Source organism: Epinephelus moara, chromosome 11 (assembly GCF_006386435.1).
Source record: "Epinephelus moara isolate mb chromosome 11, YSFRI_EMoa_1.0, whole genome shotgun sequence".
In the NCBI taxonomy this organism is placed as follows: Eukaryota; Metazoa; Chordata; class Actinopteri; order Perciformes; family Serranidae; genus Epinephelus; species Epinephelus moara.
Genome location: NC_065516.1, coordinates 3915237 through 3933778, shown reverse-complemented (window position 1 = coordinate 3933778; position 18542 = coordinate 3915237). Strand labels below are relative to the sequence as shown.

The 18542-nt window shown below is 40.2% G+C and overlaps 1 protein-coding gene across 2 annotated transcripts in view; it reads left to right on the top strand.

Annotated features, from left to right (window-relative positions):
* The window catches only part of dipk1c (divergent protein kinase domain 1C), a 129138-nt gene that overhangs the window by 88799 nt on the left and 21797 nt on the right, over positions 1 to 18542 (top strand). For both annotated transcript variants that reach the window (XM_050056501.1, XM_050056502.1), the window contains 3 exons: positions 16249 to 16452; positions 16537 to 16590; positions 17493 to 17668. In XM_050056501.1, coding sequence (XP_049912458.1) covers positions 16249 to 16452; positions 16537 to 16590; positions 17493 to 17668 — 434 coding nt within the window. The remainder of the gene's footprint in view (positions 1 to 16248; positions 16453 to 16536; positions 16591 to 17492; positions 17669 to 18542) is intronic.

The window sequence follows — 18542 nt, the reverse complement described above, 5'->3', positions numbered from 1 at the left end:
GGAGTGTCTCTGGGACGCTAGAGATCACTGTCTAGCCTCCTGGAGGTGTTGTGGGACCAACTAGACGAAACACTGGTGAAAGGAGGTTCCCACCCGATGACCCCAAAGACATGCTAGTTATCACTGCTCATTGGTTTGTATAGTTAAGCCTTGCCATATTAGCTTATCATAGGCCTTAGGTTTTTCACTGAGTGTTGATCCTTTCTCTAGAGCACAAACTTCTTGTGTTTATTTGAAATTTAACATCGATGAAATCATTTCCTTAAATTTTGCGACAGCATCTCATAAACACCTAGTATGGTAACTGTTGCTGAGTGGCGTGTAATCAAGTAGAAAGAAATCAAAAGTTATTAAATAATGATGTGATAGAGAGGGATTCTGCAGAAAGACTGTTAGGTTATCAATTTCAATCCCATACGTCAGAACTAGATCGAGGATGTGGTTAAAACAGTGAGTGGGTTTATGTACACCCTGACTGAAGCCAGTGGAGTCTAATAATGTGATAAACCCAGTAGCGTGGGACTCATCATTATCAACATCAACATAAATGTTAAAATCACCTACAATAATTACTTTGTCTGATTTAAGAACTAAACTGGATAAAAACTCTGAGAATTCAGATACAAATTCAGAATACAGGCCAGGAGCACGGTACACTATAACAAATAAAAGTGGCTGTGAGGTTTTCCAGGTTGCATGTAAAAGACTAAGGTCCTGTCCAAATACCCACACTTCTCCTAGAAATACCCACTTGCACTTGGTTGTGCGCGTTCACGTTTAGGCTAGTGGTGTCCCAAAACAGCATTGAGGTCGTGGAAGTGGTTTCCAACACTTAAACCCCTCCCTAGATTCCAAGGAAGCCCCGACCCACACTTACAAGGAGGTGGAAGATGAAATACCTTGCGAAGTCAGCAACGTCGGCAAGTTTTGGAAAATTTGTTACTGTATGATGTAGGCTATACAAACAACAGATGGTTGGACTAACGTAAACTCATCAGCAACTCGGTTGAACACAGCGTCAAAATATTTAAACAAATCGACTTACCCGAACAAAATCATTCAGAACTAGAAGACGTTGTAGGCACCTACTGTTTTCAGCATTTCTTCTCCGTTGATTCATCAGATGGAGAAGAATAAACATAGCACACGCCACAACACAAGCTCTGGAGCCGGCATTTTCAAACCTGAATGACTAACGGTATCTTGCGTTGCTACTACGCGTGACGTATGCCTGCACATTGGCCACACCGATTTGCATGAAGTGGTGTCTCATTTCTTAAGGAAAGATCTCTACCCTAATATTTCTCACTTCCCTCATCAAGGGTTATCTTGCAAATAAGGGCACTCAATACCAAGCGGAAGATTTAAGTGGTAGAAATGGGATTGGGCCTAAGAACAAGGCTTTCAAAGGAGTTGTAATCTATGTATAAAAAAGAAGAAGGACTGTCCTATTCGTAAACAAGAGATATCAAAATGTAAGAAAAGGTAGTCCAAGCTAAGTCCGAGGCACTCTGGGGTAGTGTAAAAATCCTTTAATAAAACAGTGATGTCAATGCGTATACAAGTCTTCATTAGGATATGATGATATGATTCATATCCTGATGAAGACTTGTCACAAATAGGACAGTCTGTCTTCTTTCTTATACATCAATTTTTTCCTTGTCCACGAAGAGCACCTGTAGGTTTTTTTGATTCCTTTTATTCTGACCCAGGGCAGCACTCACTTTTTTGTTTTGGAGTTATAATCTAGTTTAGGTTTAGGGCTGATTAATAGACTAGAATTAAAAATGGCTGCAACTCCCTCTCCTCGGCCACTGGCTCAAGGAATGTGGGTATTATTGTGACTGGGAGGAGTAGATTCATTTAGACTGACATATTCATCTTGACACAGCCAGGTTTCAGTGAGGCTCAGTAAATCAATATGATTATGACCTGATATTTAACAGTCCATATTTAATTCTCCTGTTTTGTCTTTCTGTCACAGAAGAGGTTTTAATTTTTATTAGGTTTTTATGCACAACTCCGCTTTGTGTAACTTTAGATTTAGATCATTTAGGTGGTCGGGGGACAGACACCGTTTGTTTAACTCTATGGGTGGGTAACTGCATTAGAAGCTCAGAGAAGCATGTAAGACAGCAACTCTGATTCCTGGTCTCAACTCTTGGTTGTCAGGGTTTTGAATTGCTAATAAATTTGGCCAGGTTTCTAGATATGAGAGCAGCTCCATCCAAAGTGGGATGAATGCCGTCTCTCCTAATCAGACCAGTTTGAATGAAGGACAAAAGAAAGAGAAAGAAAGTAAGAACTAAAGACAGGAAGAAAGAAAAACAAAGGGCGGTAGTAGCTCAGTCCATAGGGACTTGGGTTTGGAACCGGAGGGTTGCCTGTTCAAGTCCCCGGCCGGACCAAAATATGGAGCGTGGACTGGTAGCTGGAGAGGTGCCATTTCACCTCCTGGGCACTGCCGAGGTGCCCTTGAGCAAGGCACTGAACCCCCAACTGCTTGGAGCGCCTGTCATGGGCAGCCTACTCTGACATCTCTCCACTTTGTGCATGTATAGGTCCTGTTTGTGCATGTGTGTGTTCGGACCTGTGTGAAATTGACAACAGAGTGAAAAAAATCCCTCTGGGATGAATAAAATTAAAATAAAATAATATATAAAAGAAAGTAGGGAAGAAAAACAAAAAATAAAGGAAGGAAGAAAGAAAGGTAATAAGGCAGAAAAGTAGAAAGAAAGTGAGAAATAACAAAGGAAAGACATGGAACGAATTGAAGATGAAGAAAATGGGGAAGTAAGAAAAACAGGAGGAAGGATGGTAAGAGAAACAAAACAACGAACAGCTGTATGCTCATGTTGAATGTAAACTCTGAATTTGTTGATATCCTCTGGCTGAAGGGCAGAAAAACTTAAATGTCTCCTCCATGAAACACTGAAGTTAAAAAGATTTTATTAGACCACTGTGATGTGTCACTCCATATTTGTTCCCTCTGCGCTCACATTGGCAGACAGAGCAAAAGTTCATTAGCAGATCTTAATGTTTCAGTCTGGAGCTCATTTGTCTCTTTTGTCAGCTGGAGGAGAGTCAGCCAAATCAATACATCAGCTGCTCTGAAACACTGACATAATTAGGGACCAGATTCCGACAACAGCGGCAAAAACACTCTGCACAGAATCCATGCTGGTCATATGGACTGTTCATCAGATAGGCAAGCAGGCAGGCAGGCAGGCAGGCAGGCAGGCAGGCAGTATTTACTCTCAGCACTGGAAGCTTCCTAAACAGCCGCTGGGTGAATGTGAACATCTGCACACATGTAGACAAACAAACTAGGAGCTGGATCCTCCTAAATTTACATATATACAGATCAATACGTCATAATGGGGCCGGCTGACAACACCCGAGCATACAAAACAACCCAACAAATGCAAACCTTTAACTTTAACTGATGATATTTAACTCCCTGATGAATCCGACGTAACACCTGGAACATAATTGGAGACAGCAAGCCGGCCTGTCTTATACTCAGACTTCCTTCTCAACCAGGATTACAGCCACAAGTTAAATTAGTACCCAATGTAACTAAAAATGTCACCTCTTCATATTAATTACGAGACACGATGAAATGTGCAGCTGACTACAACAACAAAATACTGCTCATATCAGCCACAGAAAACATTTCTCTCTACATCTTACATGAGAAAGATGATTATAAAATAGGGATGTCACGATACCAAAAATTCAGTAGTCGGTGCCGATACCAGTAAAATTACACAATACTCGATACCAAAGTCGATACCACGGTAGTAAAAAAAAAATGTACAAGAAATACTTTATTAAAATATTTGCATATAAAATAACATTTCTATCAACAGATTGATATTATTTATATTTTTTCTTTTTCTCTTTTCCTCTTTACCTATTTTTTGTTGTAAAAAACATTGATCAACATCCACAATAAACTCAATAAACTATTTAAATATTTACTAAATCACGCTGACAGCGTTTGAGCCAGCCACAAGAATGTGTGGAATTTCATTGGTTTCATTAATTGTTTGTCCTGTCCCGGTGCAAACTGTCCCGGTTGTTGAAATTAAACTAAATAACATGGATCATATCTGCATATTATGCTACTGATTTTAATTGGGATATTTTTGATGAACTGAATGAAATTTGTGTGTGTGAGTGTTGCGCGTCTCGAAGGCTGGGCTCATCGGAGACCACCGTAGTCTCTCCCAGGGGAGGGGCTGTGGGAGAGAGGGAGATGTCCGGAGTCCGGACAAAGCTCCACACGGAGCACGGACGGTTCAGAAGCAATTCAGAACGAGTTAAAAGCAATTAATAAACAGACAAAGTGGTGTTTAAAACTGCATATATTGCTAGCAGATCTATTTTCTGGCCTAAAGTGTGGCCGTGACTGGTTCTGAATGTGGGCTTTAGCAAGCAGCCACTCTCTCCTCTTCCTTGTCACCCCCTCACTGTGAATGTAGGCATGAACTGTAATGCTATATGGCGTATACTGCCCCCATCAGTTCCGGAAGAGTCATAGCACTGATTCTTACGCTGGTATCAGTTTTTTTCAAAAAATTAGTATCGCCAGGTTTTTTTCATCATGGTATTGAAAAGTATCGCGAGTATTGGTTCTCATGACATCACTACTATAAAGTCAAGTCACTACCATAAAGCCATGTGGCTAAGTGACACCATGTACCCGGATTAGCTATTGAAGCTAGCATTAGTTAGCTGCCTTACTTTCTAACGTAAACCTGCAGTGTGTGGTTAGGTTTCGGCACAAAAACCATTTGGTTATAATTAGGAAAAGGTCATGTTTTGGCTTAAATTACCTGGTTTGGGGTATACCCTGCTAGAACAGAAGCAATGTCTCAGTAAAAAACAGTCTTAAAAATCTGGATAAAATACAATCGAGAGAAGCCTCTTTGTTACACATAACATTCCAACACAAAGACTTCTACAAAGTAAATACATGGAGAATCTTTATATAGCTTATGCACGCACACACATGCATGCAGATATCCTCAATACACACATTTCGCTCTCTCTCTCTCTCTCTCTCTCTCTCTCTCTCTCTCACTCACACACACACACACACACACACACACACACACACACACACACACACAGAGCACACAGAGCAGTAAGTGGAAGCTGATCCTCTCCAAGCAGCGCTGTGGGAAAGTTTACAGGCTGCAGGGTCGAGGAAGGAGGAAGCAGCTGGAAAGAGTGATGTGATGCAAGACGGAGGAAATCCAGGGAATTAGAGCGGATATGCAACGGCTGCAGAGCTCTCAGCACAGAATCTGCAGATGTCCAAGTCAACAGGGAGGATTCCTCCTCTTAGAAAAAAGAGTCAGTGTCGTGAGTTCCCAATGGACCAGGAGCTTCAAGAGAATATATTTCAAGTTGAAGCAACAGAGCGGGTTTCAAATAGGCTTTCAAAGATATTGTTGAACAAGTAGAAGTCACAATCATCAGTTTGAACCCTGAAAAGATCCAGTACAGAGATGTGAGTTGAAATGCAGACATAAAGTGGGCATCCGAGTTTAAAGCATGTCTAAAAACTATTGGTCCAGAGGTGTCTGTGTTTGTGTTTTTAAGGGTGGAGGTTTAGCCAAAGATAAACCCATGTAGACTGAATATTTGGCTGGACCGCTGAATGTGAGGCCAGCTCTATAAATGCAAAAGTCTCTCCATGAGTGAGTGAGTGAGTGAGTGAGTGATGAAGTTACAGCATTGGTCAGAGTGATTGATGATGTGAATGTTAGAGTTTCCCCATCGGCGATTGCTCTTTCGAAATGAATAGGCGCTGACCATACACTGGCGCTGATTTCACCCTCAGTGAAAACAAAGCTTTTATTTACTTTTATTTCACAGACAAGAAACAATAAATTTTGAGGACAATAAAGCTCCCACAAAAGAGCAATTTAAGTTCTGTGTGGGATTTATCCTGGTTTCATGGGTAGAGGAAAACTCAGCGAGCTGCTAGGCCAATTAATGCAATGTAAAACCCATAGGCTTGTGCTAATGTTAGCATGTTATATTTGTGGAGAAAACAGGTCTAGTATAAAACAATTGTTTTGTTGATGGAACCTTGTGAGTTATAATTGAGCTGGATTTTGTAGTGTTACCTTTGTTAAATGTTGCTGTATGAGTAGATCATATGAGTAGGAATACTCTGCTAGCCGCTCGGCAATGCAATGCAAAAATGTCATGGATTGTGTTAGATTTAGTCTGTATCACCAGATGTAGCCTGTCATTGGCTGGTTATGTAGGCTGGCACTCTTCCTCTCTTCTGCTATCTGTGTGTAACAGTTTTCAAATCCCCTTTGCTACAAAGAACAGCAACAACCTCCAAGCTAACAGCTTACATGCTGAAAATGGCACGTTTGCTCCAGTGACAGTGACTTCACTAATGTACTGATCCAATTTGTGGGGCCATTTTTATGACCATGCTTGCATCCCTGTGTGCAAATGTTCCACCAAAACAGGTTCACCTCTAACACTATTTTGCAAGAGCCCTGTGGCTGCATCCTGGACTTACTGCCTCCCAAGATGACTGTGACTGCTTTAAAAAAATACACAGAAGTCAAAGCATTTTTTCCCTGGCTGTAGCAGAAAGATAATCAGTGATTCCAGACCTTTTTCTGGCGCTGACTGAGAGCTGTGAAGATCAGTGGCGGCTGTCTTTCAAACAGGGAAGACTCACTTTAAGTTTACATCATAAAATTTGTCATATTGTAGCGAGGCAGTAACTTATAAAAGTAACATTTAATTGAAGCCATTTTTCAACCACACTCATGCCATAGAACCACAGCAAAACACATCTCAAAGATTTTCAGATGGGTTTAAACACCTGAACTGTACTGTACAAACGGTGAAAATGAGCTATATGGCTTATGGATATAAGGAACTCCGGACAGCACTCTGTCATAAGACTTCACTCGCAAATATCCGCATAGGACTGAGCTTGAAATGCAAAGCGCTGTCACAAAGTGGTTCAGCCTTTTAGAGAATTCCTCCAATCATCATGCAGACACCGAGTGTCCTCTCCCGCCTACCGCTCCATTAGGTCCCAGGGAAGCTGAGCCTCCCTGGAAGTGATGATTTTGTCGCATTTATCCAATGACCGTCTCACTTTGCTGCATGAAAAAAACCTGCTCAGTGCTGTCTCAGAGGAATGCTTGGAGGCTCCGCATTCACCGTGCTGACATCAGAGGAATGCTTGGAGGCTCCGCATTCACCGTGCTGACACAAGAATGTATGACAGGGAGGTTGCATTTGAAAACTGGTGATAAACAGCTGACGTTTGAACATCATAGCCATGATGTTAAATGCATCCTAGCGCACATTTAATGCAATGTAAATTCTTATTTTAATGTAAATTCAATAGTGCAATCGCCCCTGGTGAAGATATAGGTCTGGCTAAAAGCACCTTGATCAGTGGCTAATATCACAGCTCCTGAGAAAGCAGGTCCCTTCTTCTGTGCGGGTTGTTTTTTGCCTGATCTGCAAAAGCAAGTACAGCACTGTAAGCAAAAGTCCCTGACTCAGTGAATGCCGCCACTTCCTGTTTCAAATTAAAAGCACTCTGTGTTTCATATATGGCCCAGCCATATTTTCGGTTTTGACCTAGTCTTGTTAAACCTTAATGATACGAATGGAAAGCAAAATGTTGCTCAGCTTTATCTGTTTACAGTTTATGAAAATACACACACACATACACAGCAGTGGCTATCATTAACTGCGATGAGAGACAGCAGGAACTATTATGAACTCAAAAGGGAGGAGGGGGGACGGTAATTGCAGAGTCTCCTTTGACTCTCAGCACCTCTCCTCCCACTCTTGTCGAGTCCATCAACACACACACACACACACACACACACTCACAGCCTGAGACAAGAGAAAAACTTCCAGGTTTTATCTGAGGGAGGAGAATGACCCAATGAGAAACCAAAGTAGACACCAGACAGAGAAAGGTGGAGGAGACAGGTGGAACAGGAGGATAGGTAGGGGACAGGTAAGCAGGAGAACAGGCAGAGGAAATGTGAGCAGGAGAAAAGGTAGAAGACAGGTGGAGAAGGAGGACAGGTGAGCAGGAGAACAGATAGAGGACGTGTGAGCAGAAGGAATGGTAGAGGACAGGTAGAGCAGGAGGTCAGGTAAAGAACAGGTGAGCTGGAGGACAGGTACGAGACTAGTGAGCAGGAGGACAGGTAGAGGACAGGTGAGCTGGAGGACAGGTATGAGACTAGTGAGCAGGAGGACAGGTAGAGGACAGGTGAGCTGGAGGACAGGTACGAGACTAGTGAGCAGGAGGACAGGTAGAGGACAGGTGAGCAGACGAACAGGTAGAGGACAGGAGGACAGGTAATGGACAGGTGGTGCTAGAGGACAGGTGAAAAGGAGGTCAGGTAGAGAACAGGTGAGCTGGAGGACAGGTACAGGACTCGTGAGCAGGAGGACAGGTAGAGGACAGGTGAGCAGGGGGCCGATTGGAGGACAAGTGAGCAGGAGGGCAGATACAGGACAAGTGAGCAGGAGGACAGGTACAAGACAGATGAGAAGCACAGGTAGAGGACAGGTAGTGGACAGGCGAGCATGAAGACAGGTGGGCAGCATGAAAAGCATTTGCTGAAAAGGATTTTTGATTTGCACATAGCAGCTTTCTGCCTTCACCAAACTACATAAGAAATACAGTAGAATTAAGATACAATAACAGTTTGTATTAATTTCTCTATTTGAAATGTAAGTTTCATTGGTGATTTAAAAATTTCATTAAAAAGATTATGAGACGATGATGATGATGATGATGATGATGATTTTGCAACTGCAGTCATAAAGCAGTAAATCTCAAACTTCAGGCTACAACAGGATTATGCTTTCAGGCAGGCTGTGACTATCAAACAGCATTAACAATAAATATCTAAAGTGTCTTTGTAAACTGGCCAAGATTAAAGAAAGAAAAGAAATCTGTTGGTGTAATGTGTAAAATGTGGAAGCAGCTGATTGGACCCAGCTGGCAGAATCTTGTCAGTTTGAGAAATGCAGCACTTTGTAATGTTAACATTTGCTCTTTATCCAGATTTACACACCATCTGCAGGTGTTTACATCTCTGGAAACAGATGAAGGCCTGAATATCCACATTATCTAAACTCTTCTCTTCAACATGTTAACTGTGTGATGCTGAAAAGATGGAGGATCATCCATCATCAGCCTGCTTTCATCAGAGTCTCTGTTTCTTAGGCCAATTAACCCTGTCTGCATACCTGTCCCACTCTTATCTGCCTGCTCTTCTTCTCTTTCTCAGTGTACATTCACCTGTCTGTCCATCTGTCACACTTCCTGCCTCTTTAACCATGACTCATATTACCTCGTTGGCTCAGCCACTGATCTAGATTTAAATCCTGAGCTTTCCATAATGAGTTTCGAGTAAAACCAAGTCCTTATGATTTGATATCTATTGTATATTTTCATATATTTAAAACAGCTGCACAGAGCACACACACTTTTGGTTTCTGTGATTTTCCCTTGAACCCACCCAATGCAGTGGAGGTTAATGGACTTTAGTATGAGCATTAAAAAATTACATTTACTAAATTCAGTGTCTACTATCAAAAGGTCTAAAGGGCTTTACACACAGGATGTTTTTTTTTCTTCAGTTAATTTGCATGTCAAAATATTGCTCCAAACTGTTGTGTTTGTAACTTATTTTTTTCTATAGAAATTAGGTTGATTTTTCTGAGCTTTTGCACTGCAAAAGAAGGCATCAAACAATCTCAGCAGATGTCACAACAGATGTACTTAAAACTCTGTACTTAGCACAAAGTTACGCAAGTTAGGTTTAAGAAAAAAAAGTGTTCCATGTTGTCACGTTACATAGACCTACTTAACATAAAGTTATGTAGGTCAGGTTTAGGAAAAGAAATATGGTTGGGCACTGTCATGTTACATACTTAACATTAAGTTAAATATGGTTTGGCTTAGGAAAGTTAAGTTGCATAGGCTAAGTTTAGAAAAAGAAACATCTCGGCTGTTGTCACACTACACACTTAACGTAAAGTTATGTGGATTAGGTGTAGAAAAGAAACATTGTTGGATGTAGTCATGTTATATACTTAACGTAAAGTTACTTCACAAAAAGTTATGTAGGTTAGGTTTAGGAAAAGAATCATGATTGGGTATCATTAGCTTACTTACTTAAAGTTATGTACTTAACATCAAGTTATGTAGGTTAAGTTTTGATAAAGCATCATGGTTGCGCATCATCATATTACGTATCCAACTAAAAGTTATCTACTTGACACAAAGTTATGTAGGGTATATTTAGGAAAAGAAACGTTGTTCCACAGCATCACATTACATACTTAACAGTAACTAATGTAAGTCAGGTTTAGGAAAAGAAACATGATTTGGCATTGTCACATTCCATACCGTAAAGTTGCGTAGGTTACGTTTAGAAAACTAAAGTTAAGTATGTTAGATTTAGCAAAGTAGAGTACATAGGTTAGGTTTAAAAAAGTAAAGTTACATGGTTTAGGTTCAGGAAAAGAATTGTTGGCTGTCATCAGGTTATGTATTTATTGTAGGGTACGGGGTGTTGGTTCGGTTTAGGAAAGTTACATAGTTGAGGTTTAGAAAAGGCTCATGGTTGGGCTTTGTCACATCATGCACATCATGCACGTCCAGTATGTAGGATCTCTTGCAATGAGTGGTGAGGTTCCAGATTGATAGGAGAACTACAGTAGCAAACACAAAAACGCAACTACCTGAAATGACAGAAACTAAACTCTGAAAAAGTTATTTATGGTTTACTTTTAGTTTTTTGTTTGGCCCATGTTCCATCCACGAACATGAAGGGTGCGGGGTTTATACTGCAGCCAGCCAAGTCTCCAGGGGGCGATCAAGATGTTTTGGCTTCACTTCTGGGGAGCTGTCATGTTGACCATCTTTGATATATAAGTCTATGATTCAGCGCTAATGAAGAGCAACATGGTAGACTCCATAGAAGATGTCCTGTTCCCTATGTAAATATAAACAGCTCATTCTAAGGTAAAGAAAACTCAAAGATTATTAGCTAAATCAGCTAAATATAAACTAATGAAAACATAGTTATGAATATTATATATAACTTCTGCCAGTAGATTTCCCTAAATCCTACACACTGGACTTTTAGAGTTACAACATAAAGTCACATAGGTTAGGTATTGGAAAAGAAACATGGCTGGGTGACAGTGCACCTTAATGTTTTGAAATGGTCATGGTTACTTTAGGTTTAGGCACCAAACTTTGTGAGGTTGTGGAAAAAATCATGGTATGGGTCAAAAGTATGTTTGTAAGTTAACTTACGTTACATACACAACTTAAGTACAATGTGTACATGTTGTGTGAATGAGTAAATGAATGAATGAATGAATGAATTATTAATTATTAATTAATTAATTAATTAATTAATTAATTAATTAATTAATTAATTTTTATTTCTGTGTCCTGTCCAAAGACCCATCCCTTATGGGATTATAAGACACCATAACAATTACTGACTGTATCACATTCACTTCCTATGGTTTGAAAGCTACACAGTGTAGACCAAAATAGATAAACAATTCCACATAGTGCCCACCTGGAAAACAGAATAAATACATCATCTATATGTACTTTTTGATTGTTTGTCCCAAGCTTTCTCTAAATATTCAGCAAGTGCAAATACCTTATAGTCAAAAATCCATTTTAGTCTCTCTTCATCAGTCAACCACATCAAATCAATATTTTTACACCTATCAAATAACTTTTGGCACAACTCATGATACAAGGGACAATAAAACACAAAATGGAACTCATTCTCAATGTCAATGTTACAATAAGTACAAATTCGTTCTTCTTCTGTGACTTCCCAGTAACGTCCAGTCTCAAGGTGCAGGGGCAAGATCCCAGAGTGGAGTTGGGTGCATAGTGATCTTTGTCTCTTAGACAATGGAGCACGAGCATATTTTTCACTTCCATAAAAACTTTATATCATACAAAGAGTTCTTAATTTTGGTTTATATAGTATGTCCTGTGACCATTTACGCTGATATGTGTTAGACAAAACTTCCTTCGCCAAGGAGATGTTTACAGTATACATTCTGATAAAGGTCAGATGCTCCAATTTCTCTAAATATATATCGTCCATCTCACTTGCCCATGCACCCTTTACAGTCACATCTCAGTTGAATATTTTCCTAGCAACTGGACTCTCTGGCATTTTTAGTAATCTGTTCCATAGAGCTCGCACGGCTCCCATCCCATATCTCCAGTTATTGCCAAGACAGGGGTGAATTTATGGACTCCTAGAAAATACCGTACTGCTCTATTCTGTACCATTTCCCCTTTCACTCTTACCTTTGAGCCCCACACCCCTGCCATATAGTCCATAACAGGGCAAACACATGTATGAAATAATTTGGAGTAGGTAGCATATCCCAGATCACCCAGCTGTTTCGTTTTTGCTATTATACCACCAAGTGCCCAACTAGCAGATTCAGCCAAGACAGGTGTTCCATGTTCAAAGTTTAAATGTTCATCCAAAATAAAAACCAAGTATTTATAATTTGCAGCATACTCCAACTTTTGATCTCCAAAAATTGCTCCTTCTAATCCCTGTATGTCTGAAATGCATGATCTGAGTTTTACTGTAATTAACTGTGAGTCTCCATTTTTTACATCGACTCTCTGCACATTCTAACATTTTTTGCAGATCTTTTTCATTTTCAGCTACCAGGGTTATATCATCTGCATACAGTAACATGTCCAATTGATTACTACTGTCATAACAGCTGTGGTTAATAAAATATTTTATTTCCTTAGCTAAATTGTTAATAAATATAGCAAACAGAGTGGGAGAAAGACAATCGCCTTGCTTGACCCCAGATGGTGTAGGGAACCAGCCTGAGCAGTATTCATTAACTTTAACACAGGCCTGAGGGTCTTTGTATAATGACTGTATGGCCCAGTAGAATTTTCCTCCTATTCCTTCTTCAAGAAGATGATAGACTAGCAGGTCTCTGTTGACAAAATCAAAAGCTTTTTGGAAATCTATATAACAAGCAAATGATGGTTTGTTTTGCATTATCCTACTTCTAACTACAGCGGTAATAGAGTATGCATGATCAATACAGAATCTAGCCTTTCTGAAACCATTCTGCTCTTCCACTAAACAATTATTTTCTTCCAGATAGGCCATGAACCTGTTGTTAAGGATGGAGGTATACAATTTATATGCAGTACTCAATAGACTAATGCCACGGTAATTTGAAGGTATCCTAGGGTAATTTTTCAAAGATTTCGGTATTGGGCTAACAATAGATTTGTACTATATTGAAGGAATAGTCCCATTTTCAATACAAAAATTCAATAAAACATAGAAGAGCTTTGTAAACAAGGGACATTTCAGTATTTCATTTGTCAGTTCATCAAATCCTGAAGCTTTTCCCGCTTTCAGGGTAGCAATAGCTTTCTTCACTTCCTCAACATTAATAGCTTTATTAAGAGCATTTTCATGAGAGATGGTATGAAGCGGTTGGTTCTCTAGCTGGAATTTGAGATGACAAATTGCATCCAAGAAAGCTGAAACAAAACAGTCACTCTTGATTCCCTGAAAACAAGTATGCAAAACACTTTTCCCATTCATGTAATACTTGTGAAATGTCTGAAGGGGCGGCAGTAGCTCAGTCCATAGGGACTTGGGTTGGGAACCGGAGGGTCGCCTGTTCAAGTCCCCGTCCGGACCAAAATATGGAGCGTGGACTGGTAGCTGGAGAGGTGCCAGTTCACCTCCTGGGCACTGCCGAGGTGCCCCTGAGCAAGGCACCGAACCCCCCAACCGCTCAGAGCGCCTGTCATGGGCAGCCCACTCTGACATCTCTCCACTTAGTGCATGTATAGGTCCAGTTTGTGCATGTGTGTGTTCCGACCTGTGTGTAATTGACAAACAGAGTGAAAAATTGAATTTCCCCTCAGGGATTAATAAAGTATATAAAAGAAAAAAAAAAAAAAGAAGTTAATTGGCCCTTGATATCATATACTTCTAGTGGTATTTTACTCTGTCTTTTTGGCCCAAGTTTATTAATACGCTGAGGATTGGATGCACGAGTTTCCTCCAGTTGCAAAATATAACCCGTATTGTATTGTCTTTTGAAGTATCGTAACCGTTTATCAAACAAATTTTGCCCCAACTTAAAATCAACTCTGTACTGTTCTTTCTATTCTTTTTCACCTTTATATTTTAAATAAATACGTTCTGCTTTACACATTGCCTTCCACAAATCCCCTAACTCCTCATTCCAAAATGGTTTATTAGGCCTGTGAATTTTCTGAGGCGACTTTAGTCTTGTGACTGCTCCACCTAGCTCACTGTTTGTTGCCGCACAATGAATTCAAGAAATAACAGTGAGTGATCAGGGACTCAACAACTATCACTAATTAAATCATAGCATTGGCAGTCTGAAATAAGTTGAGATGAAGGTAATACTTTAAAGTTCAGACAAGTTTCTAGACAGTCAAAAGGTACAGCTATATAATCTACGACAGCCCTCGCTTTGGTTGAGACTGAGGTAAAGTTATCGCTAGGTGGGCTCAGCCATCCATTTAGAACACACATTTTAGAGTCCAGCAGAAATTCCAAGAAGGCCTCTCTATATAGCGGTTCACACAGTCATCAACTGCAGTACGTACAGGAATATTGTCTACTTCACTTCAATAATCTAACTGGTCACCAATTCTACTGTTGAAGTCACTGCAAAAATAAACAGCGTCCAAATTTGAAAATAGGTAAACCTGGCTCAGTAAATGAGCAAAAAATAATAAGATATGTCCCTTCCCCACTGAGACAGTTCGGGTGGTAAATAGCATGAATAAATAACAAAACTATAGTCTGAACGCCTATGTGTAAGACAGATCCCTATAATTCCATCCACTGTTTTATCAACTATTTCTATTTCAAATTCACTGAAAAGATGGGATTTAACAAATATCCCTATTTCTGTAAATTAGACATGTTCTCAGTATTTACTTTGGTTTCATATGGGACATGAACAGCGGCCTCCTGGGTCAAATTCCTTTGTTTGTTTGACTCTCTAGTGGCCGTACTGGATACGGCACCCCCTCACTACACTGACTTTGTTCACTTTACTTCCTCTTTTGCTCCCGTCGTAATAAGTATGGCCACTAGAGGTCGCTGCCTAACAGTAAACGTAATTATGAGTCATGATAAGCTCCTTTACAGACGACCTAGGGCGTCACCTTTGGGTAGAACATGTGTCTGCATTATCATATGTCCTGAAATTCGTTCTTCAAAGCACAGAGTGTGTAGTCAAAGGGTTAAAACATGCTTTACTGCAGATCTGAACCAACAGAGCTCATCCAGCAGGTGTTTGTGAAGCTGGAGGTGTGTGATGTCTTGGGGTTTAGTCTCTGAGCTCCTTACTGACGGATGTTTGTGTTGGAATGTGGGCAGAGCGAGGATTAGCTGGGTAATCCCTGACCAGAACAACGCTAATCCTCAACCTCATCCCTCACACCTCTGGACACTGAGCTATTCAGATGCTACACAGGAGACATGGAGTGTGTTTCTGTAGTGTGTGTCCACTGAAAACTAGAATCCCTTCTGTTAGGTAAAGACAAAGACAAACAGTGTAAGAATAAAGGTCAGGATGAAGACAGATTTATGTACAGACAGATCCCGCTGTGTTATCATCTTATAAAAGAAGTGGTCATGTAACAGAGGCATTGGTTCAAAACAACAGACTTTATAGAATAATAGACGACGACACCGTGAAGTCACTCATTGGTTTGTGGACTCCCATTTTGCCACTTGAGGTTGGCATTTGGCCATCACAGTCTTGGATGTTTGGGTCCAGAAGTGAGCTAGCTAGCTTGGTTCGCATGATGCATCTACAGCTGTGGTTAAATGTGATAATGCTAATGCTAATGCTAATTTTCATTTGCGACAAACAGACCTAAAACTATTGAAATAAAATGCCAGAAAACTGCACGTCTGGTTCCTTAGAGCGTCTTTTAGTCAACCAAATGCTGAATAAGACTTTTTTAGGTGACCAAAATGTTATAATGAACTTAGACAAATTTGAAGTACACTGAAATAGTGACAGCTATGGCTTCACCTATCCTCTGTGAATCTGGTTACGTTACTTAATTGTTCTACACTTCTGCTCTATGTGTCCCCCGGCTCTACCGTACAGTGCCTGGAGTTTGGCGAGGGCTCGGTGACGGGGGACATGTGTGAGGACCTGTGTGTGCTTGGCCTGGTTGAGTACAAGCGCTGCCTCTACTATGAGAATGGGAAGAAGGTGATTGAAGCGCGCTGGAGAGGAAACCCCGTCATCCTCAAGTCCAAACTGGAAAACTTTTCATCCTACGAACCACTGGGAATCCTGGACTATCAGGTAACATCTCTTGTTATTGATCCAGGGAGACTCAACCTTGATCACAATACACTGAAAATGATTTACAGTAATTCCCTCTCACAGGACACAGCAGAGGAGCTCTCCCCGCTTGATGTGGTTTTCTACGCCACTCTTGAAGTAAGTCAGATCATTTGTTGATAATAAAGCTTCTTATCAGACAAAAACATGGCGGGAACCTGAAGTTGTACAAAGAATTTACACTAGCTGTGTTTCCATCAACACATTTTGAAGGATCACGTCAGAAGTGTTGTATGGAGACTGCAATTTTTGTATAAAACTTAGTAAATTGTGCAAAAAATTTTGAACGCTTGCTTAAGGTGATTTTTGTCTTGTCAAAAAAAAGTTGCCAGAAAACTGTTGGCATTTTATGTTTATGAAAGCCACAGATACATTTCATTTGTTTGTTATTATGTAGTGATTCATTCAAACTTGACATTTCAACAGTGCTGTGGTTAACATGTGGTTAGGTTTAAGCACAAAACCCACTTGGTTATGGTTTAGAAAAGATCATGTTTTGGCCCAAAATACTTTTTGTGGCACCATCCCGGCAGGAAAGGGAGTGATATCTTGGTGAAAAACAACTTCTTTTTGGGGCACTATCCCAGCAGGAAATATGGCAGTATCTTGGTTAAAACAATTGCTTTTTGTGGCATTATCCTGGCAGGAACCACAGCAATGTCTTGGTAAAGAAGCAACTTCTGTTCATGGCACTATCCTCTTGAAAAACAAAACAAAAACAAAACACGGGTTGCTATAAAGCACCCACATTTGGTGACTATAAAGCTTCTGAAAACAGCAATGACTTGGTTAAAAACAACCAGTGTTGTTGTTTATTGATATGAACAGTGGTCTGCAGTGGTCCGCAGCTCTATAAAAGTGTGCCTAATTCCCTTTTTCTTTGTTTCATTTCAGAAACTTGTAATTTGCATGACTGTAGATAGGACTGCTGATCTGCTGTGTGTAAAGTAACAAAATCACAACTTTTCTGTGAGTGCATCCTCTTTTTCCTCTGATCTCAGATACGAAACTCTCTGGGGCTGGCTGAAGAGAATGAGGATGAAGAGGGAGGAGGAAGTAACAGCTCTCTGGCCAGACTTTGGGGGAAGAAGCTGAAAAACAGAGATAAGAGTTACTCCAGAGCAGAGCTGGCCTCACTCTGGTCTCTGCTGCAGCAGGAAGAGTATACCTTTCTCAGGTAACAAAACACAGGGAATAACTACCCCTCAAATATCCTGAAAGTATTTCACAGCTTTCAGATGTCAGTTTTCAGCAAGTGCTGAAAATTCTGGGGTCTGGTTTCGGGGATATAAGGTCTATGCTTCCGACAAATTTGTTTGTATGAAATTATTTGTGTGACACACACTGATCATTTTGTTATTTCCAGTTAAAGTTCAGTTTCTATTGAAATTATTTCAACAATGAAAAGCAAAGATGAAATATAATGAAATAAGGTATAAATTGTCCATAGGTTGCAATACAAAGTGGGAAAGAGTGCAAATAAAACTAGATTTAAACAATAAAAATTATCACTAATGTGCAAAAATCAGGCCATTATTTTCTTAAATCACTGAAATCAATGGGCCTATATTTGGGACAGGCATTTATATGGGACAGGCCTTTAATTTCTTTCACACAAAACTGTTTCTCAGCAAAGATCGGGAAATACAATCAAACTGTTTATTCAAACCAGTATGAATATTACTTGTTTAAAAATGAGGCTTTAGATAAGATATCAATTATGAATCATTCACGTAATCAAGCTCCGACAGACAGTGCATTAGAGAGAGAGAGAGAGAGAGAGAGAGAGTTACAGCACTTGAGGTTTACAGCATGTAGCCGCACCAGGCTAGTAAAAGGAACTAGGCTTTTAACTGGGACTGGGCTAGGCTTGAAGTTTTACGTTAAGTGTCATAAATATAATCAGTCTAAGTATCAAAAATAATTGATGTAAGTGATTTAACTTGCTTTATATGTGTGTAAATATTTGTAATTTCATCCTCTGGAAAGCATGAAGCAACTCAGGAATCCCCACCTTGGTCTCACCACTGGATTTTTGGGCCTCTGCACGA